Here is a 6,811-nt window from a genome sequence, read left to right on the forward strand (position 1 = left end):
CCGGTATCCATCTTTGTCGGAGGGAGGAGGAGGAAGAAAGGGGTGAGGTGGAGGAGTGAGGGGAGCAGCTAACGGAGCGTCTAACTACGTCCTCCATCTGTGTGTGTGTGTGTGTGTGTGTGTGTAGTAAATGTGGGTCAGTGAGGGTAAACCAAGTATTCCTGTCTGCTGTTGTCGTCGCTGCAGGAGCTAAAGTGTGACACTGTGAAGTTTTATGAGGGAAATACCCATTTAAAAAAATTGAAGAAACTGAGGAAAAGTCAGATATCGGACTTTAACCTTTCAGAAATCTGACATTTTCTTGGATTATTTAGAAATTAATTTCCCAAATTCTGAGACTTTTTTTTTTTTTTAACTAAAGAAACTGAGAAAAAGTCAGAATTCAAGTGTCAGTAAACGCTATCAGTACGAGAAATAGAGAATTCAGAGCTTTATTCTCAGAATTCTGAGAGTAAAGTCATCGTTTTAATAAAAACAGAAAAAAACTATAATTTCATAATTTCACCTATTTTCCTTCGTTATTTTTAATTCCGTTTCTTGTGTGTGGGCACGTACATGTGTCGAGAGAGAGCAAAGTCGTTTGTAAGAAAACTAAATGAACAACAAAAAGCTGAGAAAATTCTCAGAATTCTGCAAGTAAAGTCATTTAAAAAATTTATTTTGAAATTGAGGGGAAAAAAAGTCTAACATTTTAAGATTAAAGAACGGAATTTTGAGATTTTTCTCAGGTTCTTCTATTCTTTATTTATTTATTTATTTATTTATATTAATGTGCTCATGTCGTTTTTCACATTTAAACAAAATTTAAAAAGAAATGAATGGAAATTTCAGACATTACTCACAGAATTCTGACTTTTTTTCTCAGTATTTTTTGAGTGTGTGTGTGTGTGTGCGCGTGTACCTCGGCCACTTTGAGGAACTCTGACAGCTTGGTCATCCTGCACAGAAACTTCTTGTAGATGTCCAGAGCGTCTTTACACTGGTTCTTCTTCATGTCAAAGTATTTCTCTGTGGAGACGGAGAGAGGAAAAAATTATTCATGTTTATTTTTTATTTTTTAAAACAACGCATTTATTCAATGACATGATAAAGGTTGCACAAATTTGACGTTATAGTTTTCTACTAATTTCAGGGTTCGGTTCATTTCTTTAAAGCTAGTTTGCAGCTGGTAGTTCACTAACGTCATTTGCACTGGACGCCAACTTATGTAGCTCGGAAAATTCAGGGTAACATGTGAGTGTCGCATGAAGTGACGACAAGACAAGACAAGGTGGTTATCCAGTCAGGAAGGAAGCAGAGAAGGAAGGACTGAGTGCATAATTACAGAAACACTTGCAGCTTGTAAAAATCCACTCTGCTGCCGTGACAACCAGACTGCTGTGCATGTGTGTGTGTGTGTGTGTGTGTGTGTGTTACCCAGCAGGTTGATGACCCCTTCATTATAGGCTGCAAACAGCCTTATGGAGTCTTTGAAGAGCAGCATGAAGGCCGAGTTGATCACTCCGTTGGTCAGCTCATTAGGGTTAGCCTGCAGAGAGGTAGAGAGAGGTGGAGGTGAAGTGGAGAAAAGAGAGAGTGAGAGGTACCTGCTCCAAGCCGAGCTGAGCCGATACTGAAATGTGAAGTCAACAGACTGCCGGCCACTGATTTGTCAGAGAGTGTCGTCACTGACGAGAGTCATGAGCGCGCCGTCCAACACAAGAACCAAAGCAAACGTTGACGAACCATAGATCAGTTTAAAAAAACTTAAACATCCTGAAAATCCTCCAACATTTAGCAAAGGAAAAGAGAAAATCTCAAGTCTGGTGTATTTAGACCCTGCCGCTGTGTTTCAGTTCAGTGGCGAGCTGAGCTGGGACCATGTAGTAGAAAAACGGCATTACAAACACACACAGACACATTCGCCCTTCATTCAGTGAGGACCCTCATAGATAATGCATTCCCTACCCCCTTACCTTAACCTAAGCCTAAACTAAATTCCTTAAACTAACCCTATCCTAAGCCCAATTCTAACCGTAAAACCAGGTCTTAACTGCAAAAAAGCCCTTTAAAAAAGTGAGGACCAGGCAAAATGTCCCCACAGAGATAGGTTTGAACATTTGTTTGGACCTCACACACACACACACACACACACACACAGGTGGTACCTGGAAATCCAGCAGTGCGTCCAGCTGGTTCTGGATGATGGGCAGAGTCTTGATCAGCTTCTCCGTGTTCATTGTTCGCATCACTCCATCAATCCTGACACGACAGGAAAAAAACAAACGCAACTGTGGGCAAGAACTTTGTACGACGTCAGGCTTTATTCAAATTTAGAGATGTACAAAACATGAATGAATGAATGAATGAATGAATGAATGAATGAGGGGGATTCTCATCTTTGACCCCCGGTTGCCAGATTTCACGCTAAACTGAGCCAATCGTCGTTTCGCTCATTTAGGAGGGTTTATTGGCAGTGTGTCTTTTTTGCTTTTTATAGCTTTCATAACATAAACAAAGAAGAACAAAAAGGACGATTAAAAAATGTTCATGGTCTGAAAAGACCTTAAACAAAAATCACCAGGACTGTATACTGGTAGCTAGACAGCACTTTCAGGTCACTTTAATGCTTTTTATATGATTCCTAAAAGTCTATACAACACTGACCACTAACCCTTCAAAATAAAAGCATAAAAGGACCTCGCGTTACCATACAAAACTTCATAAAAGATAATCTTCTCTTTTTTCTTCACATTTGTCTCTGTGTTCAGAGCCAAAAAGAAACGTGTAAATCAAAATAAAATATCCACGTCAGTGTGGGAAGGAATGGAGACGACGCTCTGCGTACAGATGTCGTACGCTGACATTAAACGGAGACAGATTTAGCGGGGAAAAGAGGAGAAATGTCAACAATTCTACTTCTGTCTCGCTCCGTCTGTATGTCGCGTGCTAAAGGCCAATACCTTGTGAGCGTGTGTGTATGTCAGAAAGAGAGGATGAGTGTGTGAAGGCATGATGTGATGTTGTCAGTGGGAGAGTGTGTGTGTGTGTGTGTGTGTGTGTGTGTGTGTGTGTGACCTCCTCTTACCCCCTCTTCATCTTGGTGAAGTCCACCGCCACCAGTCTGTACGACATGGCCTTCTCGTTCAGGTAACGGCTGTATCGTCTGATGAAGGTCGACATGTCGTAACCTGGCACAGACGATGATGCGGCACGTGAGTTTATTACGTGACAAATGATTTCTATCATTTCTGATATATACGGTTATATATATATATATATATATATTTGAAAATACACTTTTGTTGGGCAAATGATCAGAAATTGAGGTTGCTCCAACTCGCTCCAAACTTGTTCTTTTTTCTTTAATCAAGTAGAAAAACTCTTTGTCAGCCTAATAAGAATGAACCAAACGCTTCAGACATTTTTTCAGTTTCTTTGCGCTCCCTGAGTTTTTGTTTTTTGTGATTCCAACCATGGGTGGGGCCTGCTAATTGGCTATCGCGTTTTTAAACACAGGATGTAGACATGGGCGTGGAGTCACTGTCCGCCTGGAAATTGTCCCCCCAAGTTTTCCCCCTACCGACAGCCGACAAGGTGTAATCGTTCTAAATAGTATATTACGAATTAGTTGGACAGGGACTTCCTGTTGCTCCAAAACGTTCTGGTGCCATCGGACATTTTTATTCTCGCTTCAGTTTTTTTTTTAAATGATTTAAATCAAATCAAAATATGCGGTGTGTGTGTGTGTTGTACCTTGCAGAGCTCCTTTATCCAGGAAGTTGTTCAGGTTAAACAGAGTGTTTCTGGAGGCCAGGTACTGGATGAAACGCTGAAATAAGAGAAAACATTTTATCATTAGTCGGTTAACTATATGAAATATAAAACAACAAATGACAACAAATGTATTTGGTGAATCTGGGATCCAAGTTACACAAATACCTGCGTACCATAATCAAAAGAAATCGTTATTAGCCGGCAGCTAACAAGAACGACTCCACTGTAACATTTAATTCCCGTGAGATATTACGAGAGTGGGCCAAGATTAAAGGTAACTCTATGTTCTCGTGCGTCTCTTCCAGCAGCGAGGTCAGAGGTCGGCGACAGAGAACAGCAACCTCGGATTTGGTACGGCTCAGCTTGTAGCTTTTGTGAAAAACACCAGCAGGTGGGAGGATTTAGCGCACGTCTCGCCGTGGCTGCCCCTGCTGCTTTAGATGGTTTAACCTCTGCCGCTTGCATCACCCTCAGGCCCAGACGTCTATGTTTAAAAATTAACTGTTCTCCTGCTGTTTGTCTTTTCCCCAGTCCCTTATTTATGACATGGAGAGGGAGATCGGGAGGGACTGAGCGAGAAAAAAATTAATTAACCTTTGGAAAGATTGGCAGCGCAATATTGTAAATTATTATGTAATAGCCCTTTTAAATGTTAATGAGATCGAATCTGGGGTTAAAATTTAAGCCGTGGCTAAAGTCGGTGGCTGCGTTCTTCTGAGGACGCAGACTCTGCAGCCAACAATGACCTTCACGGGCCGCGTTGAAGACAAAGGTCTATGGAGAGTTCGTTTTCGGGTTAAAACTGTCACCTAGCAACTCATCCACAGCTGGATGAGGTAATGATCAGCAATGAAACAACAATGTAATAAATCAAGCTTTACGGCCTTGTTTTTTTTAACATGTGTCCTTTTAGCTGTCCAACTTCTGACCTTCCTTTGACCTTCTTGTCAAAGGATCACTTTTTTGCAGCTTGAACATGCAAAAAAAACTACTGAAACGATTGTTTTTTTGTGGCAAAACGGCTCAACGGCACCACCTTAAGTCACCCCCGGCACAGATTTATGCACAGAAATTGGCATTTTAGGTGAAAGAAATTTATGATTCAACTGAAGGCCTTCTTGCCAAAGGATCAACATTTTTTTGCAAACCGACTTTCCCCAAACTTCCAAAACAATGTCATTTTTCATTCATCGATTATTTTTGGTCATGGGCGTGGCCAAAAGCACCACCTCAAGTCAGCCCCTGCAACACGTTTGTCCAAGGCCCACCAAATTTGGTCAGCAATAGCCTCTTGGGGCCATTTAGAAAATGCAACAGGAAGTCCACACCTTTGTCGGAGAGGAGGAAAAGCGGAAGACCTCAAAGGAGAAGGTCCATGGACGTTGTGAAGGGCGACATGCGTACAATTAGTGTATCAGAAAAGGACACGAGAGTGGACAAGGTGGAGGCAGATGATTCACTGTGGCAACCCCTTGAAGAAGTCATATTTTATGATTTTTTGGCCACTATTATATTTGTCCTTAGTACACAAGAAACTCCAGCAAAGGCCAGGCCACGAAAGGGTATACACCCTTCTGATCTCACATTGCTTGGAGATGGAAGGATGCATTTGAATCGTGCAAAATTGTGCGACCAAATTCACCTTCAAATGCAACCAGGCAACCCCTGAATTAAGACGTAGCTTTAGTGTCACGTAAAGACAGGTGCAAACTATTACATTTACCAACTTTTTGGTAACCCTGTTCACATATAGTGATTTTTTAACTTTATCTGGCCATTTTTCCCCCCAAATAAAGTCTTAGACACTCAAATCTAGTTTGCTTTGACAAATCTGATGTCACTCCGGTGTTTTTTCCAGCACAATTTTGCTGAACATGTTCATACTCTCACACTCGGGGGTTGTCCAGTACAACCTCTGTTCGGAGCGTTGTGCTCCGAGCAGCTCCTTCAGGATTTTTTTACTCCCTCTTTGTTTTTGTCTTGTGTCTTTGATATGAATGATGTGGACAACTTTACTTATTCACTTTCTCAGGGCTAGAATTTTCTGGCTGGAGCTGGAGATAAATTCAGAATATATTCAGACCTCGGAGGGGGGGCCACAGTCCCTGAGCAGGTGCTGGTAGCTTATCCATTTTTCCAACTGTGCCTCTTCATCTGTGCAGCAGAGATGGACACTGAAATTCCGAGACGGCAGACTAGCACTGCAAATTTAAATATGATACAGTGGCACTGAATGAATCAGCGTGGTAAAAACAAACAAGTATTGTTAGCGGAGTTTATGGAATCTGTAGGAGAAGCTAAAGACATTTGAATTTACTTTAAAGGCCTTGCATAAAAAAGACAAATCTGGCTACATTTGCATGTACATGCAGCTTGAAAACACATCAACAAGAGGTGCTGTGCTAAGCCAACCTTGAGCCAACGCTGTGTTAGCTAACCTTGTTTAAACAGCACTGACAGACTGACAGACAGTTTGAGACAGGTTAACGGACTCTGAAGGTCAAAAAATCCTTTTCGAAAAGTTGCCGTCTATGTCTATGCATCAATCTGTTCCTGCTCGCTAGTTAATCTAATTGGACTGCTGGTTTATGTCAGTTAAAACATTAATATCCAGCGCAGTAGATGAATTCAAACATCCAACTTTTTTTTTTGATTTTCTTTTAAATTCTTTCTCAATTGTTTGCTTTTCTTCACAAAAAAACGAGAAAGTCAGGCAGAAACACATCTGCCATTCTGGTACGATATTGAATAGTTAGATGAAGACAAGATATGACGTTTTGGCCTAGTATTCAGTTGCTTGGAAAAGTACTGGCCTTAGGCCACATTTACTTGCTCATCCATGGTTTATGTGATTGAGGTTTAAGATGTTTTACTCCATTATTCATTCATACTTTCTATGGTTGTGATACTTTCTCTATTTTTCCCACAGCTTGTACCAACAATTCCTGCCTGAAAAGTTTCTTTAAAGCTGCCCAGTGCAAAATATTGGCAACAAATAAATCCAGAAATACAATTAGCGAGTCTTAAGGAGGCTGGAGACGTGACATGACACTTG

The 6,811-nt window shown here is 41.1% G+C and overlaps 1 protein-coding gene across 3 annotated transcripts in view; it reads right to left on the reverse strand.

Annotated features, from left to right (window-relative positions):
- Positions 1–6,811, reverse strand: part of si:ch211-200p22.4 (phosphatidylinositol-binding clathrin assembly protein) — a 74,640-nt gene that overhangs the window by 30,354 nt on the left and 37,475 nt on the right. For all 3 annotated transcript variants that reach the window (XM_044020317.1, XM_044020316.1, XM_044020315.1), the window contains exons 3-7: positions 3,736–3,811; positions 3,068–3,170; positions 2,148–2,241; positions 1,417–1,528; positions 902–1,008 (exon numbers count right to left, since the gene is read on the reverse strand). In XM_044020317.1, the coding sequence (XP_043876252.1) occupies positions 902–1,008; positions 1,417–1,528; positions 2,148–2,241; positions 3,068–3,170; positions 3,736–3,811 (492 nt within the window). The remainder of the gene's footprint in view (positions 1–901; positions 1,009–1,416; positions 1,529–2,147; positions 2,242–3,067; positions 3,171–3,735; positions 3,812–6,811) is intronic.

The sequence above is a fragment of the Solea senegalensis genome, linkage group LG3, assembly GCF_019176455.1.
Source record: "Solea senegalensis isolate Sse05_10M linkage group LG3, IFAPA_SoseM_1, whole genome shotgun sequence".
NCBI classification, from domain to species: Eukaryota; Metazoa; Chordata; class Actinopteri; order Pleuronectiformes; family Soleidae; genus Solea; species Solea senegalensis.